The sequence below is a fragment of the Lygodium microphyllum genome, chromosome 21 (assembly GCF_053477565.2).
Source record: "Lygodium microphyllum isolate KBCC chromosome 21, Lygodium_microphyllum_v1.1.10, whole genome shotgun sequence".
NCBI lineage: Eukaryota > Viridiplantae > Streptophyta > Polypodiopsida > Schizaeales > Lygodiaceae > Lygodium > Lygodium microphyllum.
Genome location: NC_141155.1, coordinates 56,904,961 through 56,928,447, shown reverse-complemented (window position 1 = coordinate 56,928,447; position 23,487 = coordinate 56,904,961). Strand labels below are relative to the sequence as shown.

The following is a 23,487-nucleotide window of genomic DNA, read 5'->3' as shown; positions in this document are numbered from 1 at the left end:
CTAATTGCTATTGTTTGCTTTTTCCTCTCTCAACAAGTTGCTTGGTGTAGGCAACCTAATTTCCTATTGGGCAACCTCAGTTTGATGTTGGATTTCCAACCTCATTCTATCAGTTAACTTGTGATTTCAATTGTTCTCGCTCAGTTCAAGTTGTTCGTGACTTGACCAAGGCTTCTTCAGTTGTTGACTACCCCTTGTGGCACTTATTGATCTTGCGTTTGGTGGTTGGGCTACTCTTGCATATGGTAAATTTTGTATTATTGCTGATCTAATTATATGCACACTTTTGTGTTTTGCATTTTTGTTTTGCACTTTGTGTTTTCAACTATAGAGACGGTCTATTGTGTTGGTTGTCATGATTACTCACTACACTCTCTTGATTTATGGTACATCTATGTTTTTCACTTATGTGTATGTATTTGTGTGAACTTTATTGTGAATTGTGGAACTCTTGATTGATTGCACTGATTGACCAAAGTTCCCCAAGTATATCTCTCTTCATTTTCCCTCATCACTTTGCAATTTACTAATCTTTTTTAATGACTTTTCAGTTTGAGTGTCTTGAAATTTCTTCACCATGGTTTAACCTTGATCTTCTAAGGCTCTCTTTTTGAGCCTAGAGGATGCTTGGTCATTGGTTCACAACTACAGGTTCTTCACATTCTGCTTCAACCATGTTCCACACCTCATGGATTCACTCTGCATCTTTGGTGCTCCTAGGATTGTCTTAGGAGGTTGGAAGTTTCCAACATGCTCCATCAAGTTCTCTTGGAGGTAACTTTCCAATTGCTTTGACACCTCCATCTATATGCTATCGATATGAATGCTTCTTCGGTGGTGATCTTGTTGCCAATAGTGATTGATGGAAAGAGCATAAAGAGCGTCACCATGTTCTTAGATGGCATGGCCTGTTTTGTTTAGCTACACTCAAATGGCCGTTCCACCAACACTTAACCCTTGGATCAACTCGAATATGGTGGTTTTGTGTCAAGGAGGAAAGCCAACTTCTCCTATGGCATGGTTGGACCATTGTCTTGATAGGTTTGCCTATGTGGAATCAAGGATTCCCTCATCTCCTTTACAACATCCATTCTCCTCCAACTGATGCCTTGGCACAAAGCAAGGATATGACTATCCTATAGTAGTGAAATGACACTCCTCATGTATCCCCTAAACCAAGGAGAGATGATTATGAGAGTGTGATAGTTCAAGATGTTAATACTAGCTATACATTCATATAATGGAATGGATGCATCAACATAGCCTAGCAATCCAAACCCTAGAGATGGTTTAGCTTTCAAGTCCATGATGGGAGGTTTGGATAACGAGTAGTGTTTTACTTCTTGTTTAGTCCCACATAGGGGAACATTGTGGCAATCTAGCTAAAGGTGAGGAATCCATAGTCATGATGTGCTTCTACAAGGCATTAGTGAGACAGACAAAGAGATTTAGCTATTTCCGCTTTCTATGATCAAGGTTTGAGTATGATCGACATCAACTTAGTGCTTCTTCTTTAGATGTCTACTAGATTGAGAATCGCAATCAAAGTTGGAGTCTTGGAGTATTCTTGATGGTGCATTCAGTTACTTCAAAACATATTCTTCAAGCATCACTTGTCACTATTGAACATACTTGTTAGCGGAGTATTTGTCAGCTCATGTGTGAGTCTGAGCTTGATCTGGGCTGGGCATTTTTATTAGGTATTTTAGGTTTTTTCTGGTGTGGCATTTTATGCCAGTGGAGCATATTTATGCACCAGTCGGCCAGCCTTAATGCTGTCCGACCAGCATTATTGCTCCCCACTTTTTCAGCCTATTTATACTCAGTACTCCTCCTCAATCATTATCATCATCTTCACCATCTGCAGACTCTGTGGAGAGAGGAGCCAGTGCCAGTGCCCACGCAGCCAGTGACTCACTGTTGTATGCGACTGTCTCGTGTTCAAATATATGGATTCCATTTCCCGTGCATACATCTGAGTTCTCATCTGTATCGTTTTCTTTTCTCTTTTTTGTCTTGTGTTTCAGCAGTTTATTTCAACACATGTTTATGCTTCCACCGCTGCTCCACTTCTAACATGGTATCAGTTTTCAGGCTGTGTGTTTCTGCTGTGTTTTATTGCTGATTTTAGGATTGTTTTGTACCCCTGCTGATCAGGCGACTGCTGTAGCAGCCAGGCGACCTGTTTTGGGGCTGTTTTCAGCCTGCGTTTTTTGCAGTTTTGCCATCGCTTGCTGCCTACGCACCCTCTATTGCCTGCGTTTTTCATCTGCAGTTGCTGGCGACAATTTTCTACCTGCTTTTCTCCAGTTTACAGCCTGCATTTTGCTGATTCAGCGTCTCTCGTGGCTGGGTGACTGTTACTTCAGGCCGTTTTTGCTGTTTTTGGCAGTTTTTGACTGATTTTTTGACTTCCTGCGGCAGATTTTGTCTTCTATTGATCAGCTTTTGGGTTATCTTGCATGTGAACTCTCATTTTCTGCAGTCTGTGCTTGTGTTTTGGCTGTGTTTCCTCTCTAAATTCCATCTCTTCTCTACTTCTCTTCTTATCCTCTCCATATGGCTCCTCCGTGCACTTCCACTAATGATAAGTTACATGGACCTGATTATCTCACATGGAGTGCTGTCATGAAAGATTGGTTTGTGCAGAAGCGGTTATGGTACATCGTCTGTGGAGCTATTGCTTGACCTCTCCGTCCTTTTCCTCTTCCTGAAGACTTTGATGAGGACAACCATGAGGAAGCGGTGCTCACATGGGACTCGGACGATGCTCGTGCTTACTCGGCGTTGCTTCGGTGTATTTCTAAAGCGGTCTTACCGGCGGTTACCTCCTGTAGGACCTCTCCTGAAGTATGGCAAAAGTTGCAGCAGATGTACGAGGCACCTTCCACCATGCGGGCAGTCACACTTTATGGCCAGCTCCAGCAGATGAAGTTTGAGCCGAAAGATACTATTCAGTCTTTTCTTCTTCGTGTTACGCAGGTACAGGACCAGCTTCGGCACATGCAATCTGCTCTTCCCGAGGCGCATCTCGTCGGGACGGTCCTCTACAAGCTCCCCCCAGAGTTTGCTGGAGTGGCCAATGCTTTGCGGACGCAGACATCATCGACTCCTGTCAGTTTTACACATATGACCTCGATGCTTCTTGAGCATGAGGCATCCTTGAGATTACAGGGGCGGCTTCCGGCACATTATGGAGGTGAGGCTTATGTAGCTTCAGAGAGGGGTGATGGGAAGAAGAAGTCGAAGGCCCAGTGTTACCACTGTGGCAAGAAGGGACATTTGCGAAAGGGCTGCAAGAAGTTAGCGGCTTCCAGGAAGAAGGAGCAGAAGACGAAGCGGGATGCTGACTCTACCGATGAGTCCTCTCCTTCATCAGACTCCAACTCCGATCCTTCGACCAACGTGAAGTCCAAGGCGCGGAAGGGATCCTCTTCTTCAGATCGCGGGAAGGGCTTGGTGGCCCCTTCCTCGGCTGCTTTCTAGTGGTGGTGATGAGGTCATCCCTCACGACTCTCTTGTGCCAGAGAGGGAGTGTGAGCGGGTGTTCAGATGGGGCAGCTGCGCCTCATCTATACTTTTATACAAGTGCACAGGTTTCAGAGAGGGACGTCCCTGACGCATCGACTTCAGTCTGGCGGAATCAAATCCTGGAGCTGGGATTGACATCCAGGTTCATGCTGAGTTGGTTATCTGACAGAGAGCGGGAGGCTTTCGTCTGGAGCTCACATGAGGGGACACTTTGGCGGTCTGGGCCAAAGGCAGGGAATCCATGGTCACCTATGTTCAGGGGCATTTTTGACAGGATGGTCTTGTATGCTACTGCGAGACATTGGTAATGGACACAGATACATGCTATGATCTTCTCTATTTTCAGGTGTTTGGTACGATCGACATCGACATCAGGTTCTCTCCAAGGCACCTTGGTGGTGGCTTGATCACCCACTGCTTGGGTATCCATGGTTCTACTTGGTGGTTCTATGTTGTATAGTTTCTGATCCCTTTTCATTGTACTATTGTATTGTATCAGATCACTCATGATCTAAGAGAGGGTGTTAGCAGAGTATTTGTCAGCTCATGTGTGAGTCTGAGCTTGATCTAGGCTGGGCATTTTTTTATTAGGTATTTTAGGTATTTTTCTGGTGTGGCATTTTATGCCATTGGGGCATTTTTATGCACCAATCGGCCAGCATTAATGCTGTCCGACCAGCATTATTGCTCCCCACTTTTTCAGCCTATTTATACTCAGTACTCCTCCTCAGTCATTATCATCATCTTCACCATCTGCAGACTCTGTGGAGAGAGGAGCCAGTGCCAGTGCCCACGCAGCCAGTGACTCACTGTTGTATGCGACTGTCTCGTGTTCAAATATATGGATTCCATTTCCCGTGCATACATCTGAGTTCTCATCTGTATCGTTTTCTTTTCTCTTTTTTGTCTTGTGTTTCAGCAGTTTATTTCAGCACATGTTTATGCTTCCACCGTTGCTCCACTTCTAACAATACTATGGTGGTACAGCAGATTTATGGCTGATCATTGCTATGATATGGGACATGGCAATGGTTCCTAGAGGCTTGTTGTTACCCCATTGTATATTTATCAAATTGATTACCCATGATTTGAGAAAGCGAGTGGTGTACATTTCATGGGTGTTAGGCTCTTTATTAGACTTTGTCTTGGGCACCTTGGTGGAAAAGTTTGCAAGCCACTTAGGGCTAGCTCATTTTTCTCGTGTCTCACCCTAGAATCTATATATTCTCCACTCATCAATTCTTGTTATATCAAACAACATCCAATTGGAGAGAGAGAGAGAATCTAGAGGTACTACTAGAGCCTAGTTACCATACATGCCATTTATCTATGTGGCTTGTTCAATGCATCTCTGGTATTGTGTTATGGATTCCATCATACATCCATTTATTGTGTGAGTTCTTGTGTTCTCTCTTTCAATGTTCATTTTTCTTGATGTAACAATTGTTATTCTTTCGCTTCCATTGCTTGCTCGCACAAATATTGCTTCAAAGTCTAGGGAGCTCAAGAGCACTGACGCGGATGATGATGCTTTATTCAAAGCACAACTGCTTAGCACAATTACCATGTTTACTTAGTCCTAGTGCAATGGAGACTTTTTGCCTAGCTTATGAAGAATCCTAAAATTGCTGATTTGTTGGATTCTTTTGAGCCAACAAAGAGGCAACAAGATACACCAATACCAAATTCTAGTGTGGTTAGGAGACAACCCACTGGACTTCAATTTGTTATTGAACAATAGACAGCCAATGATTCCACCAATGCAAACATTCCAATTCATTAGACTATTATTTTGGTTGGCTGAAATCAATGAATGGGGTCATAATTTTCAACATACAACATGCAATTCAATCACCATCTATTGATCCAAGTTATTTTGAAGAAGGCTCTATGTTAACTTTCAAGCTATGGCAACCTGTCTTCAAACTAACTAAGGCCCTACAAGTGTGATCCAATAGGTTTGCAAAGAAATGTGTTTGCAAATATACAAACTAATGTAGTGTATGAAAATATGGGCATGCAAGCAAGCTTTCAAGCTAAGGTGTAACCCCATCTACCAAGCATCTTGATACCAATATCTAGTAATGCAAATTTAACATGCATGGCTGAAAATACTGATCAAACAATTGGTAATGCAAGTCAGCCTAAATTCTTGCAAACACTTTTATATGACAATCTCACTCCAAAGGAAAAGGCCAAAGTTTACAAAGAGGAGGCCAATCAATAAACGCTTGACACCTTTAGTGAAACGCAAGAGAATATGAGAGCTTTGTCTCTTGTCCAATAGTTTGACATAGATTATTCAAATAGGAACTATATTAAGTGGTCCAAGGTGCATAGGGCATCTACTTTTTTAAAGGGAATGATCCAACATGGCAGAGAATTTCCTTGGTTTAGGGCAAAGCACCCAAAGATTGTGTATCCTTCAAACACGAGTTTTGCAACATGTGGCTCACTAGTACCTTATCAAAATAGTGTGGAACTACGAAAACAAAGAGACACAACTGATAGAGCTACTATAAACACAAAAAATTGACCAAAAAAACAAGAGTACGAGAACTCAAAGAGAATGTAACTCAAGAAATGGAATTCACATACCAAGGCGCAAGAGTGTATACAACAGCACAAACTGTGGGCAACCAGCACATTGTTGCATTCCCCCTCTATCCAACAGGAAGCAATGTGCTCATGAATAAGCAATAAACAATGGGGAAGAGAACCCATAAACAGACTAGAGAGGTACAATAAAATGAGGTCAGTCATCACTAAATGTGGCTAAAACTCAAGTCAACCAGCATTAAATGCACCCACCTCAAAACAAAAATGCCCTCTAGCCATGAGCCTTGTTACCCAAGAGATCTAGATACTACAACACTAACACAACTTTGAGGTGAAGGTGAAGACTCAAAATGCTTCAAAGTTGTCAAGAGCTTAGGACAAAGTGAAAGCTCAGACATCATTGATCTTCATTGTCCCAAGTACACAAGCAAACTTCATATCTCTAGAGTTGGCAAAAAGATTACGCATCAATGCCATAGGAGATAGGGCCTATGAATGAGGCAAACTTGGCTCGTCTTAGTCATCTTGAGCCTATTAAGTCTATCATTGCATATTTGATAACGAGATGTCCTAATATTATACCTAGATCTTGTTTGAATCAAAGCTTTTAATCCCAAAGTCTCATGCTCTTAAACAACATGTAGGGAAGAAATTTAGGCCACAAGAGAGTGAGGGCATATCATACATGTAGAAGAAAGTGTGATAGATATAGCCTCATTCTATCTTATCCCCATGCTTACATGTTGTATAATACCAAGTGAATGTCAGAAGTGGAGCAGCGGTGGAAGCATAAACATGTGCTGAAATAAACTGCTGAAACACAAGACAAAAAGAGAAAAGAAAAGAACACGATACAGATGAGAACTCAGATGTATGCACGAGAAATGGAATCCATATATCTGAACACGAGACAGTCGCATACAACAGTGAGTCACTGGCTGCGTGGGCACTAGCACTGGCTCCTCTCTCCACAGAGTCTGCAGATGGTGAAATGAAGTGACTGACTGAGGAGGAGCCACTGAGTATAAATAGGCTGAAAAAGTGGGGAGCAATAATGCTGGTTGGACAGCATTAATGCTGGCCGACTGGTGCATAAAAATGCCCCAATGGCATAAAATGCCACACCAGAAAAATACCTAAAATACCTAATAAAAAAATGCCCAGCCCACATCAAGCTCAGACTCACACATGAGCTGACAAATACTCTGCTAACACCCTCTCTCAGATCATGAGTGATCTGATACAATACAATAGTACAATGAAAAGGGATCAGAAACTATACAACATAGAACCACCAAGTAGAACCATGGATACCCAAGCAGTGGGTGATCAAGCCACCACCAAGGTGCCTCGGAGAGAACCTGATGTCGATGTTGATCGTACCAAACACCTGAAAATAGAGAAGATCATAGCATGTATCTGTGTCCATCACCAATGTCTCGTAGTAGCATACAAGACCATCCTGTCAAAAATGCCCCTGAACATAGGTGACCATGGATTCCCTGCCTTTGGCCCAGACCACCAAAGTGTCCCCTCATGTGAGCTCCAGACGAAAGCCTACCGCTCTCTGTCAGATAACCAGCTCAGCATGAACCTGGATGTCAATCCCACCTCCAGGATTTAATTCCGCCAGACTGAAGTCGATGCGTCAGGAACGTCCCTCTCTGAAACCTGTGCACTTGTATAAAAGTATAGATGAGGCGCGGCTGCCCCATCTGAACACCCGCTCACACTCCCTCTCTGGCACAAGAGAGTCGTGAGGGATGACCTCATCACCACCACTAGAAAGCAGCCGAGGAAGGGGCCACCAACCCCTCCCGCGATCCGAACGCGATCCGAAGAAGGGGATCCCTTCCGCGCCTTGGACTTCACGTTGGTCGGAGGATCGGAGTCGGAGTCTGATGAAGGAGAGAACTCATCGATAGAGTCAACATCCCGCTTCGTCTTCTGCTCCTTCTTCCTGGAAGCCGCTAACTTCTTGCAGTCCTTCCGCAAATGTCCCTTCTTGCCACAGTGGTAACACTGGGCCTTCGACTTCTTCTTCCCGTCACCCCTCTCTGAAGCTACATAAGCCTCACCTCCATAATGTGCCGAAAGCCGCCCCTGTAATCTCAAGGATGCCTCATGCTCAAGAAGCATCGAGGTCATATGTAACTTATCATCAGTGGAAGTGCACGGAGGAGCCATATGGAGAGGATAAGAAGAGAAGTAGAGAAGAGATAGAATTGAGAGAGGAAACACAGCCAAAACACAAGCACAGACTGCAGAAAATGAGAGTTCGCATGCAATATAACCCAAAATCTGATCAATAGAAGACAAAATCTGCTGCAGAAAGTCAAAAAATCAGTCAAAAACTGCCAAAAACAGCAAAAACGGCCTGAAGTAACAGTCACCCAGCCACAAGAGATGCTGAAGCAACAAAACGCAGGCTGTAAACTGGAGAAAAACACGTAGAAAACTGTCGCCAGCAGCTGCAGATGAAAAACGCAGGCAGCAGAGGGTGCGTAGGCAGCAGAGGGTGTGGAGGCAGCAGGCGATGGCAAAACTGCAAAAAACGCAGGCTGAAAACAGCCCCAAAACAGGTCGCCTGGCTGAGACAGCAGTCGTCTGATCAGCAGGGGTACAAAACAGTCCTGAAATCAGCAATAAAACACAGCAGAAACACAAATCCTGAAAACTGATACCATGTCAGAAGTGGAGCAGCGGTGGAAGCATAAGCATGTGCTAAAATAAACTGCTGAAACACAAGACAAAGGGAGAAAAGAAAAGAACACGATACAGATGAGAACTCAGACGTATGCACGAGAAATGGAATCCATATATCTGAACACGAGACAGTCGCATACAACAGTGAGTCACTGGCTGCGTGGGCACTGGCACTGGCTCCTCTCTCCACAGAGTCTGCAGATGGTGAAATGAAGTGACTGACTGAGGAGGAGCCACTGAGTATAAATAGGCTGAAAAAGTGGGGAGCAATAATGCTGGTCGGACAGCATTAATGCTGGCCGACTGGTGCATAAAAATGCCCCAATGGCATAAAATGCCACACCAGAAAAATACCTAAAATACCTAACAAAAAAATGCCCAGCCCAGATCAAGCTCAGACTCACACATAAGCTGACAAATACTCTGCTAACAGTGAAAGCATGGACACTACCTTTTTTGGTAGAAAACATTCAACTCATACTAAAGTTTGTATTTTTACATCTATTATAAAAAAAGAGAGTTCAAAAGGGGAAGTCATTTTTAAGCAGCCGAGAACGCATAATTATAGAGTTAGTTAATCCTCTCTCTCTCTCTCTCTCTCTCTCTCTCTCTCTCTATGAGAGCAACAAGAACTTCGCAAGGACAAAGATTGTCACCTCACATCTTACAAGAAAGTAACTTGAAGAAAAAAAACTTATTTCTTTATTACAAAAGGATAAAGTACAACAATATATTTCTTGACACAAGATCGATACAAGACAAGAGCTCAATACAAGACAAGATCTTGATATAAGACTCGATCAAAGACAAGACAAGAACTGGAGATAGATGGCTTGAACCGCAGCTACAAAGGACTTACCTCGCACAAGCCTCGCAACTAGCATTGGCCAAGACTAAAGGGCTTGTAGCCCAAGACCTCTATTTATACGTAGTTGAGGACAATGAGGAGAAGCTTCTAGATGATGTCATCATTATTGACATATGCATCATTGACATAAGCAATAACATAAACAATTCTACGATAAACAATGATGCAAGATCTTCTAGAACCTTCCAAAGAATCTTCTAAAACTTTCTCAATTCCCTAGAAGTTTCGAGAGGATATTAGGTTTCTTGGTGTCCATGACAACTCCCTCCCTCCTAACATGCCTAGCCCTCAACTCTACCCTAACCTAACCTACCCCACCCTAATCCGCCTTGCCCTCAAGCAGCACCTACCCAAACACACCTCAAACCTAACCCACCTCCGCCCTAGTCCTTCCCCGCTCCAAGCCTGACCTACCTCCATCTCAAGCCTGACTTGCCCTTGTTCCCACCACATCCCTCGCCTCCACCCCAAGCCTAACCTACCCTTGCCCTATTCTGTCCTGCCCCTACCCAATCCTCCCCCACTGTAGGCTTCTTTAGATATGAATCTCCTCCCCTTTTTTTTCAACATATATTTTCAGCCACCTTTCACTTTGTAGACCCCCTACTAAAAGGACATCACAAGGAGGGAGAGGGAACCCCCTTGGTGGCATGATTTACCAGTCCCCTCTCTAAGTTCAATAGCAACAGTATGGATAGGAAAAAGTCTTTTGCTACCACTGCCAAAAACGAGTCACCCTCAATCCCTCCTCCCATTGGTGAACCATTAGGATTTGTTACTGGAATCATGGAAACTACAAGGAGAGATGGCAACCATGAAGCAAGAAATTTCAAATGATCAAAAAAGAAAAGTAGATTGTGGAATTACAAGAGCAAGTAAAAGGCATACAAGCTAAACAACATGAAGTAAAGGAGGAACCCATGCAAGAGAGACTCCAAACAAAACTGAAGGTAAATTCAAATTCAATACATTTTTTCACAAAATGTGGTCTTAGTAATGAAAGAAAATAAAAGGATTGAGAACAACGAAAAGAAAATTAGAATCGAAGGGCTCCCCCTAGACCTAGAACACGTGCAACATTGCACCAGAATTAGAGGGGGATTTCAACCTTTAAACAAATGTACTAAAGGAACAATTGAGTAAAATAATCCGAGAGCCCATTGGTATAATACCCACACGCACACAAAGTAACGATGTTGTGACGTTGCGCATCCACCATTGCGAACTAGGCAATCTTTGCTCACAATATGCAGAGAAGGCAAAAACTAATCTAGCTATGTATGCAAAGTTGACATAAAGACAAACCTCTGGAGGTATATTTCAAGAAGTATTTGCTACTGCAGCTGAGTTCAAGACAAGGTAACTTAACAAGATTCGGGTTGAAACTCCTATGCTGACATGGAGAGACCTTCTATCATCAAAGAGAATTTTGGCACTTTCCATGTATTGCTACAACATGGAATTAGGGTTGCAAAGAGTATGTTTATGCTTTGACTTGATTGGGCTTTGGATTTGTACTTGGAATAGAACTGCAATACACAAAACCTTTGTCATCAAATCTGTTGTCTTGAATCAATTTTGATCTTGCTCCCATCTCGCAAAGCGTCCCTACGACGAACGACTTTCGCAAACTCCCACGCATATTCCGTGCAACAACGTATATGGACATGATAGAGAAAATAGAGTTACGTGGCAAATTAAGTCCCTCTGAGGAATGAAGGTATGGATAGCAAACAAGCTAACTCCACTCCAACTAAATGACTTGGCAGCAAATTTGTCCTCTATCGAATGCCATTAGACCTTGCAAAGCATCAATTTTCATAAGCATACCAAATGGTTGAGAAAAACTAAGTAGATATGGAGGAATGAACCTTTGCATTAAGTATATGCCACCACGGACCCTAAATCTTTGTATTACAATACCAAAGGCCCTAAAGCTCAAGAAAAAAAAGGATAATAACAATCCAAGGTTATTGACTGGCATACATCATCAGAAAAAGAGACCAACTAAGGACTACCATATACGTCTCAACATCCAAAATAGCCCCCCACCTCCCATGGACTTCGGGGTGCAAACATGGCTCCAAGATATCCAAGATTTACAAGCATGCTCTCTCTATCTCTCTCTCTCACACATAGTTACCCTCGTATTTAGAGTTGTAGATCCAAAGAAGTTCTATTCCATGCCACTTCAGGATTGTGATGTTTAATTGGATGTACCTTAGCACCGCAAGGTTCATAGAGTGGTGAACATCTATAATAAAACAATTACTTTAAAACATAGGGAAAAGGCTTATATTTTAGATGTAAAATGTAAGGCAAAATTAATCCCTCCAATATCACCTTCAATTCTTTTCAATGGACAAGAGTGACAATGAGACAAAAGTATAATTTTGTCTAAGTTGGATAAAGTGAAGACTGATTTCTCATCGCAATATAAAGAATTTTCCAAGTCTTTTCCTAGAGAATGGCACATGTATTAACTACAACGCCTTGAACAAGATCACCATCAATAATCATTTTCCTATATTGAAGCATCTTTCTAAGTGTTCCCTAGTTAAGGTAGTGATCCGAACACTTCCAAATTTGAGCTAGAAGTAAAAGTTTGACCTAAATCAGCTATGGTTCAAACTAAATTGTTTATTTTAAATTCTCCCCCTAGAAAGCTTTGATGGGTCTCTAATATATATTATTGAGAGGTTTTTCCTCCTTAGATGATATTCCTGACGAGTTGAAAGGATGTGAAAATTTCAGCCAAATAGATTTGAAGTCTGGGTATCATCAGACACAATTGAAAACAACATGTCCACAAGACAATTTTCAAGACAATCTTTGGCTCATATGATTTTTTTAGTGATGTCGTTTGGGCTTACTAATCATCTTGCAACATTCTATCAAATGTTGAAGATCTTTGTTGATATTGATCTTTGGTGCAAAGGCAAAAAGTCAATGAAGAAGATCATTCTTGTGTATGGCGTGCAATATTCTTAGATATCATAATATATTCAAAGAATGATATGGAGCACAAGAAACAATTGCCATAAGAAATTCTCCCAATTATAATTGTTGCAAGCAATATGTGATATTTTCTAATAATCTATAAAGTACATCAAATCCTCGCTAACAAATTCCACTTCAAACAACCTTCTACTAAGCAATCAATCCATCATTGGTCGAGCATGTACAAGTTCACTAGTCTAATGATTCTCAAACTTCAATATGGTTAGGGGCTGACTAACCTGTCTTTACTCTACTTACTACCTATGTAGGACATCTCCATGGTGTCACCTCTGCTCTTCGTGACCTTCAACTCCTGAATGGCTAATGCACCACCGTCCCTATAATTCACAAGCCGATCGTACTTGCACTGTACCCACATATGTGTGTAAGCACACTCATTATGAGAGTTCGTATGACTACATAACTGTTCTTAAAGATCGAGGTGTCATATTTTTTAGAGCTTCACTTGATGTCAATCAAGTTATTTGTGGCTTGGTAACTACGCGGTTAAAATGCGCGATAAATGTTAAGGGTATAGTCGCAGAGCTCCAGGGACGAAAGGCCACCAATCTAAGCCCATGCTTCAGGCCTGATCCGCCCCCCCCCCCCCTCCGAGGGGGGGGGGGGGGGGGAACACACACACACACACACACACACACACACTCTCTCTCTCTCTCTCTCTCTCTCTCTCTCTCTCTCTCTCTCTGGGCTCTAAGAAGCGGCAGCTCCTCAATCCGGTGCCAAACTCCAATAAAGATGGCGTAACGATGGTAACATTTTGAACTTGGCTAGACAAAGAGCTTTATCCAAGATCACTTGTGAAGACAAGCGTCAAAGGCTTTGCTACGCAATTTTAATATTGCAGAACTGCTAAAATTGGTGTTGTAACGTTCTCAAGAAACCCCAAGCAGATCTGTACACAACATGCGAGAAAAACAAGGCACAAACCTGGTAAGTGTGAGCAGGGAGCTGCCAGCCATGGCGGCGGACCATCGCGGCCAGAAATCTACAAGTTCCAGGAGCAAGGAAGCATGTACAAAAGGTTCAAGAAAAATGCCGGCTCCTGAATGCACGCCAGAGGGAGCAAAAAAATTGCGGAAGGAGTAACATGAGCTATATTATGGAGGGAGGTTGGTTTGTCTGGTTAGGGTTTCGGGGCGGCGGATGCAGCTGATGCTGTCTGTGTGTGTGGTTTTTCTGGTATGGATCGGCAGGAGGAGCTCCACAAGGACGCACGTCCCGACAAGGGGAGCTGCTGCGTCCGGGAAATCCGATGGACTGAAGGAAGAGAGAGAGAGAGAAGGGGGGTGGGGGCAGAGAGAGGGGAGAGACAGCACCAACCCAAGCATACAGGACGGAAAGGCCAAAATAACTATCGTGTAGCTAGCGCGTGGGTGCCTTTTTTGAAAGAGTAGCGCTAGCGCTGTGAAAAGGGGGGGGCGCTCTGCGCAGTAATTTTATCGCATGTAGTCCGGTCCGACAAACTCATTGAGAGCCCCCTTCACATGACCAAACACGCCTCCCACTAGCAACCCACCCACCACACCTTAAGACCCAGTGCCCGAGTCGACACCTTGTTGCCCGCTACTAGCACTGTTCTCAAAATCGAGGTTTCATGTCAAATGAATTGTAGAATTTTTAACAAACCTTCCGAGATTTTAGGATGCATGTTTGAAACCTTCAACTTCCTGAATTTTTTAGCTTTTAAAATGGTAAACATATGCAATTTGACTGAAAATCCTCTCCGAAATTTTGAGTTACAGGTTTTTGTATCTACTGCCAAATATGTTTCCTGTGAACTAGTACGTGCTAGTTTGTCTTTCGAGGGTTCAAGCAAATTCACATGAGCATGAATCTTCACGAATGACTTCCAATAGCTGCCGGAGTAGCTTTTACAGCAAATACGTATTCTTTACATTGAGACAAACCTCCAAAGAGAGAGGGGCAATGTCCACTTCTTCTAGAGGGCCAATTCTTTGGCCTACTAGAATGGATGGCATATTTTTCATTGCAAAGGAACAATCGATTCCAAATCCACATAGAAAGGTGGTGACATCCCAATTGTCCCAATAAAATTGTCAATTTTCACCAAAAATTTATGGTCATGTGAAGCTTCTCTTAGGTCATACCAATAGAGCCATGGCACCAATTCACTAATGTCACATCCATAGTTGCATTCCAAACACACAAAGAACCTTGTGGTGCAATTTGTATAGTACATTCCATATAGATCTATATGATCCAACTATATAAAAGGAGTATCCAAAAGGGACCCTTATTTTACCATTTTTAGGTTATTTAAGAGGAATATTTAAAGTTTAAGCTTTTCACATTTTTCATTCTGTTTAAGTAAAGTTCCTCGTGCACTTTTTTATCGTGTGTTTTTAATGCCTTTTGGTAGAGTTTTTGATGGATAACACCACCTTTTCACCTAAAAGTGCAACACTACTAGAGCCATGCAATTGTGGGTTTTGACCCATCACTCGTGCACATTCCCAAACAATTGGGATTCCACTCCTTGGCCTGTTTGCAAACACTTGCCACTCGCCATCTCAAACTCTTAAGCATTCACCTCTACCTCTACCTCTGCCTCTACCTCTACCTCTACCTCTATAGTATGCCCTTACCTTCTCTTCACCTAGGCCTTCTTCAATTAATGTGTCACTTGTGTAATTATATAGAAATGTGAAAGTTGGCAAATTCTCCATTTTAATTTTGGTTATCTATAGCTTCCCAAACATGATCCATAATATGGACCTAAGTATTCATTTTTAATAGATCAAAGAATATCAATAGGAGCTTAATGGTATATGGGAGCTTGATAGAAACAAATGTCATAAGTTTTCTCGATGGAACAAGAAGGCCTTCTTTTGCAAAGTTGACCCCAATAGACTTGCTACCCATCAATTATGAATTCTCTTAATCAACTTCTTTTTAAGTTTATAGGTTAATCAAGGAACTTTCATACACATGAAGCTATCAAACATCCAAAAAAGACAAGAAAGGATCACGCCTCCTATGTTATTGTTGGTGGTGGCCTATAAGCGTAGATAGAGATGGTAGCAAAGATGCGAAAAGAGATGTAAGAGGTGACAAAAGTAACATTAAATTGGCAAATTGTTTTCTTTTTTTTTTAAGACCCAAGTATTTTAAGAGATTCCATTTAATAACTATAGTAATGGTTGTAGATTATTCTTACATAAGCACTAGTCAATGGCAACATGAGATAATGGTGGCTAAGTCAAGTATAGGCAATTGTGCTATTTTAGCCCTTGTTACACTTGACTTGCACTTATATTTTAACATCATGAACTAATAGGCTAATGATTTAATTTGCAAAACCAAACACATAGAAAAGCACACTAACATAGCTAAATTTGATTCTTTGAGAAAGAGAGAGAGTCTAATAGAACAAACTTTTAATGAGTGTCGATAGTATGTGCTCGTTTTGTGCGATAGGCATTCCTGCTAAGCATGTGAATACACGCTCACTAGCACAACCAACCCCACTCTCATAAAGAAGGCAAAAAAATAACCACTTCCACAATGTGGTTCATTACCTCAAGCCGAACTACCGAGGTGGCCCATAGAGGGGAATTTTAAAGTGCAAGGTTGTCTCGAATGGTGCATTGACATGTGTCCCTCGTTTTCCCACTATGAATACACAAATACTTTCTTCATGAACGGATACCCACTCGATACATTACATGAAATGCTATTCTATTTTATTGCTAGAAACTTGAAACATTTGATGTGATAGGAACTCTATGAAGAGAGAGAGAGAGTGTGTGTGTGTGTGTGTTTGTGTGTGTGTGTGTGTGTGTGTGTTCTTTTTGTATTGAGTAGTCAACGGCTCCCCATCCCAAAGCTCATTGGCCTTCTTGTCTCCATCTTTGATTCCAAAAATTGAAACATAAACAACCTAACAAATGTTTTAGAATGCAAAGGCTTCCCATGACCTCCAAGTGGCTTTCCAACATCTCCCCTACAATCTATTCAATCATCATCATCATCATCATCATAGCAAGCCCTTCCCATAAGGCTTTTACCACGTCAATGGAAATTGGAACCTTGTGTAAGTGATTTCAAAAGGCCCTTTTCCATCTTCACGTGAACATAAAATCATTTGTGTTTGTTTGCCTTTATAAGCAAGCACAATTATTGCATGCCCCTCATTAAAACACTCTAGTAACCACCTTAACTTTCTCTTTTACTAAGGCACCAACAACAAAGGTTACCAAAACAGGCTCGTTCCACTTCCTCCTCTCGCTCTTTTCCAACATGTGAGGCGGATGGATTTTGATTTGTGATGGTTTGTGTCTCTACGGGAGATCATTCGAAAGCCAATTAGTACACAGGACAATTCAAGAAAAATCTTCTTAGAACCTCTTTTCCTCACATTCCTTACAATAGAGGTAATAAGGAGGCATCATTCAATCATTAAGCTCATCATTTGATAGAAGCCAAATGAAGGAACTTTAGAAACTTACCACTACAAAAAAACCCTACTACCCTTTTTTTCTTTTCAAAACCCATACCCAACTAAGAGAATAATGCACAAACATGTACGGCCTATTATAAAGGTTAACATGTTAATATATGTCAATCTCTAATTGTATAAATAACTCTAAGCGCTCAATAGCATCAAAATTGTATCGAAGTCCATAATAGTAACTAGCCCATTACCTTGGATTCTAAGACATTTTACATGATGTGACACCATCTATCCTATCTATTAAAATATTTTAGTTTGATGTTGAAGGGTCTAATATCAAAACCTTTATGGAATGTTACTTTTTGTAGTCGTAATGGATATTGAACTACAAGAACAGATGCCATGTCCTTAATATTCATAGGTGCATTCAACACATGCAAGTGTAGACAATATTACTAACCCTATATGCCATCAATAGCTTCATGCAAGTCATTTGATTAATATAGCAATTAACATCTTATCGTCATCTTCTAATTCAGCTAAGAAGAAACTTATAAATGTATGATTGCCCATTATATGCTTTGCGTTCTTTGCAACACTTTCCATTAAGATTTGAACATACATATCAAATCATAGGAGATGTCATATATTTTTTCAACAATGGAGAAAAATGGTGCAATTTGAGAGACCTTGCAAATATTTCCTCAACCAACTTGAGAAAGTGGTGCATGCCTTTAATAAACATATCAAAGGGTTTACAATTTAAGCCATTGCGTAAATTAATCATTTTCAAATTTGAAACTTTAAAGGATGTTGAGAAAGTGTGACAATCAAGTCAAAGCTATTGGTTGATAAGCAACAAGACAACTCTAACCATTAATAGAAGAGACAAAAGAGTAAAATGGTCAATAGATTCTACTAGCTCAAGATGCATTAAACAACCTTGAATTTTTTCATGTACATTTGTCATGCTTTGCACTAAAAAGGAAATAGTGTGCAATGCACCCACCAAACCAATAGCAAAACCATAGTTGTAACATAGTGGTGTTTTAAATAGGGAGGAGGTAGGGGGCATGTAAGAGGGAAGGACAATGCTCTCTCTCTCTCTCTCTCTCTCTCTCTCTCTCTCTCTCTCTCTCTCTCTCTCTCTCTCTCTCTCTCTCTCTCTCTCTCTCTCTCTCTCTCTCTCTCTCTCTCTCTCTCTCTCTCTCTCTCTCTCTCTCTCTCTCTCTCTCTCTCTCTCACACACACACACACACACACACACACACACACACACATTTTCCCTTTGCATTGTCTCTTCTATCCATTTGTCATGTTGCTTGAGTAGGCTACATTCCTTTGATTTTCCCTCCCAACATACATCCAATTTGAAACCAATTAGTGGGTTAGCTAAATTATTATCAAACTAGCTATTGTTTCTACTAATCCATATATTCCAAAGGTAGAGACCCTTGAGCCAATTGTATATGGTAGGGGTCATGCCATAGTATTCCCCCAACAAAAGTTATCTCTAGTTTAGTGCAATGGGGTGGGATTGTTGAATTGAAGCCTACAAACAATTAAGAATATTTTAGTTAGCCTTACAATTGATAAATAAATGGAGGATAGTAGTCTCAAGTTCGTCCTTACATCTTGGACACAAATAATTTTAACTCGGTTGCTCTTTCCTTGGTCCATAGGGCTTTGTGTAGTATTAGGCGTTGGAGGTAAGCAAATTTTCCTTGCATAGATTTGATCCACGGGTTTTGGAAGCTATATTGTTATTCTATCCTAGATGCCACCTCTTGTTGATTTATTGATTAGTAATGCATTACAAGTTTTTAGTAGAGGGATTGGGAGAAGAGGTTTGCTATCCTTCTAAACTAGGTCTCTTAGGTTGAATTATTGGTGAAGGCAAATGGCCATTTTGAGATGTTGGTTCCATAAAGATACTCTTTCTAAGATTAGTTCTATCTCATGGTGTTACAATTGGAATCTTGCTTTAAGCTACTCACACAGTAGCCAATCTTTTGTTTTCAGATCCCCAACATCATCCCATTTTCCACCCTTTCTTGTAGATTTTACAAGCCATTGGGTATATGAATTGGGATGAAAGAAACTAAACATAATGGAGTCTAACCAACACCATGGTGAAGTGAAATTAAGACTAGTGGAGAGGGCTAGAAGATGAGTATATTTAAACCATGTTTGCCACATGCTTTTTAGACAATTTAGACCAAACTTGGATTATGATTTTATTGGTTGAAGGCTATTGTAATGTGATTCAACCCTTGCTACCTTAAATTTGGAACAACTATGGTGTAGTTAGTTCTGCCTAGCTCTCTTCTATGAGAAGAAAGCTTCTTCTGGCAATCCATTTAGCTACCATCCTATTGGCAATGTGCTTAATGCTTGGGAGTCCCAACCCTCCTTCTTTTTAGTTAGGGTGCAGAGACCATGCGATGTTTGGTATTTTGAAGTTCTCATTGTCTTTGGCCCATAAGAAGTTTTGGCTAAGATGTCTATTTAGGAGCACGTATTTATTACTTGGAAGTTTCATTCCTTGTATGTTGCCTTTTTATACTTCTTCATCCACTAGCCATTCGATAGCATTTGTTGAAATAGCAAACAATAGTGGTTCTAGAGCGTAGCCATATCTAATTGATCTTTTAAAGGCAAAGGCTTTAGTTAGCTCACCATTGATTACAACTTTCATCGATGCATTGCCAAAGAGGATGTTGACATATTCTTTGAAATGCTTCCTAAGTCCCATGTTGTGAAGAGACTAGAAGGTAAATGTCCAGTACAATTTTTCATATGCTTTATCAAAATCTATCTCCAAAAAAAAAAAGTTATGGTTGGTTTTTTGAGCATTTTCAAATGGGTCACCAGTTGTTTAAACACTCCTTATCATCTCTATTATGTATCAATCTTATCAAACCCTTGTTGATTTTAATAAGAAGGGCCTTGAACCTCATAGCTTTCACCCATGTACTAAATAACAGAGCAATGATAATGTCTTTGAGTTCTTTGTAGAATTCATTTGGCAAGTCATTTAGTCTTGGGCATTTTCCTTTACCTAGAATCGATTGTGTCTTCAACTTTAGGAGCAATATATCTCCATCTAGAATTTGGTCAGGGTGCGAGGGATGACTTTCTTTCTTGTTCCAACTATTTGGGCTATAACAGCCATGACCTCCTCATCAGCAACAATTGGGCTACTAAAGATTTATTTCAAAATAATTATTGGCTATCAAGAGGATTTCTTAGATGTCATTTAGCTACATTCCCATCTTTCTTCTGAGAAGAAGGATGATATATTTTTATTTCTTCTTCTTGAGCCTTGAGAACGTTTCTTTTGGGGTTTCCCACTCTTTCGTCCCACTAGTGGGCTTCTTCTTCCAATGATGCATACAAGTAGGAGAGAAATAAAAATGGTTAGAAGGTAAAGAGAACATGAGAAATGATATCTCAAGGTTCTTCCAATGTTACAAATGAATAAGAGGGAAAGAGAAATGGTGAGAAGAGAAAGAAGACCAGGGGAAAAAAAAAGAACAAACAAAAACAACACAAGGACATATAAAAAGTACAAAAGTAAAGGAATGTAAATAAGCAAAGCCCAAAAAGAAAATGTAGTTGAACTCAAAAAATAGACATTTAGAGGTCATAATCCCTTCTCGAGGTCCTAGTTTTTTTTTTGGAAAAGAGACCATTAAATATGAAAGGAAACGAAGAGAGTGAAAAGAGAGAGGTGTGACCACTATTTAATATTGATTCCCCCTAAAATTAGAAGAAAATGAGCAATTAATAAGGTATATTTCTTCTTTGAATATTTTGATATCTACGGGCTTCCTCTTCATCATGACTCCAAGTTATTGTCTTACTTGTGTAAGTTCTTCTTCAGCTGGGTATTCCCCCTAGATACTTCTATTTCTAATTGATGGATTTGAGTATACTTACTATTTCTAAACTTTATCGTTTGAGAGTGATTGTTCTTTTTGTTTCTTAGAGCAAATCCCATGTATTCTTGACTACAACACTCTAGGCTCTAGCCAATTGGGTTCTTCCACAAAGGCTCGAGTCCATATCCTTTTGTACTACTTTCCTTGGTCATACATTACTATATCCCTCAAAATCCCAAAACTACAACTAATAGACATTAACAACAACCTTGTTAAAACATAGAAGTGTCAAGTCTTGCTTTTCTCATGTGAGAGCCTTTTGGGTTGTTTAATTAGGTGAAACATGAGTCATGGCTTAAATCTACTAGGTTGTGGAATGTTTTACACATGTCCCAATTGTTTCTTTCCCTACCATTTATTACTTGCCCTTTCTTTTAGGTCTTTGACCATATTAAAATCACCACCCAAAATGGCAGGACAATAAAGATTAAGGAGCCCACCCCAAATATTAACTCTTTCATTTGTGTTATCTATTGCATATAGAAAAACTATAATTAATTCCTCTTCTCCTTTCATATGTAGTGCCACCCATCTATTGGTCGGGTCTTTAGAAATATTGCTGACTAGACCTCTTTGTTTACATTGATGGGCTGCACTTTTACTTCTTGAGTTGTGGTTGGTGTAAAACCACTTGAACTCATTAGAAACAACTTTTATATTTTTCTCTAGAATAATACTATTTTCTTTGATTTCTTTGCTGATTGATAATATTGCTAGAGGGAGGGGTTATAAATCTTTAATCCACCCCTTAAACACTTTCAATCTCAAAGGATCAGTTAGACCTTTAGTATTCTTGAGTGTTCATATCATTTAATCTTTAAGAATATCTTTTTTCCTTACCTTTATTAGCTGAGTCATTCCCTTTACCAAATGGGTGGTTATTCCTCTATCCAACCTTGGAGCATCTCCTTTTAAAGAATAGAGGAGTATTTTAATTCTGTTAGTTTTGTGGCCCTCTCTGCGCAATGAATTCTCCCCCCTGAGAGAGGTTCTCCTCTTCTAAATCAATCAACTCAACATCATTAGCTTGTTCATTGAGGTCTATGCTAGGGTTGTCCTCAAGTTGGCTAGGGCTACATTAGTGAAGTGTCCAAAAATAATTAATCCTTAAGTAGTAAAATGTGCTGTAATCAAAATATTTATTCTACAAAAGTCTGACTAATAATTTGCTAGCCACAATACAAAACACCTTAGTTCCTTGCCATCTATCTACCAAGCATAATGCGACCAATGTCACATGTAGCAATGTCAAGAGACTTGGTGTGTATGGCCAAAAGACAATAGGTCTCAGGAAAGAAGAGCTCATAGCACTAAGATATGAATATTAGAGGATAAATATGAAAAGAGAGAGAAAAGCTATGTAGGTTTAGACACAAGGAATCAAATATGCTCAAAAATATAAATCCCATAAGAAGTTGCTTCCAAACCAAGTATAGCATATACATCTACATATATATCAATTTTTGAGACTACTACTCAATCTATATTCATCTATGATTAGCCCTATAAGCATATACTTCCATATAAAAGTTTAAATAACAAATAATATTTTTATAGAGCCTAAACAGTCTTGTTCATACATAAGAATAGCCCTACACTTATTCAGTCCATATAAACATAATAAACCCTACACGAGATCACTAAGGACCCATGCCTTCAACATTGTACATTATTCTTTTAAGGAAAAGTAGTCGTGAACCAAGAAAGCATAAGAATAGTTCACTATATCTCTTGCTTCAAGACATCTAAGTATGCATAATAAAGAAGAGATTTATGACATTAGTGGGCTACCTCAAATTGCCTATTTACATTAGTTTAGAATAGATTATTTCAGCATATAATAGTCCAATAGCAACCTGTGTTCAACCTTGAAGTACCTCTTAATGTTTTTCCTTCATGCCTCCTTTATATGCCCCTAAACAAATAGTGCCTTCACTGCCTTGTTTCCCACCATCAGAGTCCCAAATTTTGGTGTAAAATGTTGGGGGTAAAGGCACCTTTGCCTAGTCGCCTGTGTATTATTACATTGACAATACCCGCCACTGCACATTGCAGGTGGCGAGCGCCCATCACTGCACACTGTAGGTGGCGAGCGCCCATCATCGTCACTTTATTCTTTATTCTTTTAGTGACAATTTGAATAAAGACATGCCCGATCACACATTGTGACTGTTAGAGTCGCCATTTAGTCTCTCTCTCTTTCTTGCTCTTACTCTCCTGCCATAGCTCTTTGAACCAAGCTTCGATCCTTCTCACCTTTCAATCGATATCAAATCATGGTTGCTCGAGCATTTTGACTTGGTTCGTAACTCCTTTATCTTCCTATTGATTACCTACACTCATTGGGTCTCCTTCCCGATAGCCATCCGACAGCCATAGCTGACTCTCCCGAGCTCCTGTCACTCCCCGGCTTCCCGAGTACCATTGAAAAGGGACAGCACCAT

General features: G+C 40.5%; 1 protein-coding gene across 1 annotated transcript in view; it reads right to left on the bottom strand.

Annotated features, from left to right (window-relative positions):
* The window catches only part of LOC148018032 (protein S-acyltransferase 21-like), a 30,005-nt gene extending 15,975 nt beyond the window's left edge, over positions 1 to 14,030 (bottom strand). The window contains exon 1 of the mRNA XM_087661770.1: positions 13,613 to 14,030. Coding sequence (XP_087517896.1) covers positions 13,613 to 13,657 — 45 coding nt within the window. The 5' untranslated portion in view covers positions 13,658 to 14,030. The remainder of the gene's footprint in view (positions 1 to 13,612) is intronic.
* Positions 14,031 to 23,487: the final 9,457 nt, after the last annotated feature.